General features: G+C 72.4%; 1 protein-coding gene across 1 annotated transcript in view; it reads right to left on the bottom strand.

Annotated features, from left to right (window-relative positions):
• The window catches only part of CRB1 (crumbs family member 1, photoreceptor morphogenesis associated), a gene marked incomplete at its 5' end in the record, with an annotated part of 44,172 nt that overhangs the window by 38,723 nt on the left and 5,174 nt on the right, over window positions 1-275 (bottom strand). Inside the window, one exon of the mRNA XM_010133541.1 lies at window positions 177-245. Within this exon, the coding sequence (XP_010131843.1) occupies window positions 177-245 (69 nt within the window). The remainder of the gene's footprint in view (window positions 1-176; window positions 246-275) is intronic.

The raw sequence follows: 275 nt of genomic DNA on the forward strand, positions 1-275 counted from the left end.
GCCGCCCCCCTCTCTTCCCCCGGGTCACTACGGAAGCGTCTGCGCGGGGACCAGCAGAGGGACCCTTTGCACTGCGGCTGCTCCCGACGCCGCGCTGCTTCGGGAGAGCGAGTGACAGCCCGCCCGACGGCGCAGGGCGCTGCAGGGCCCTCCTAACCGCGCACCGAGGGTCTTACCGGTAAAGCCTGGCTTACAGCTGCAGATATAGCCCGCAGCCTTGTCGTAGCTGAAGGCTGGCGGCAGGGCGGGGGGGCGGCCGGCGGGGGTGGGGCCGG

The sequence above is a fragment of the Buceros rhinoceros genome, unplaced genomic scaffold, assembly GCF_000710305.1.
Source record: "Buceros rhinoceros silvestris isolate BGI_N320 unplaced genomic scaffold, ASM71030v1 scaffold36793, whole genome shotgun sequence".
Classification (NCBI taxonomy): domain Eukaryota; kingdom Metazoa; phylum Chordata; class Aves; order Bucerotiformes; family Bucerotidae; genus Buceros; species Buceros rhinoceros.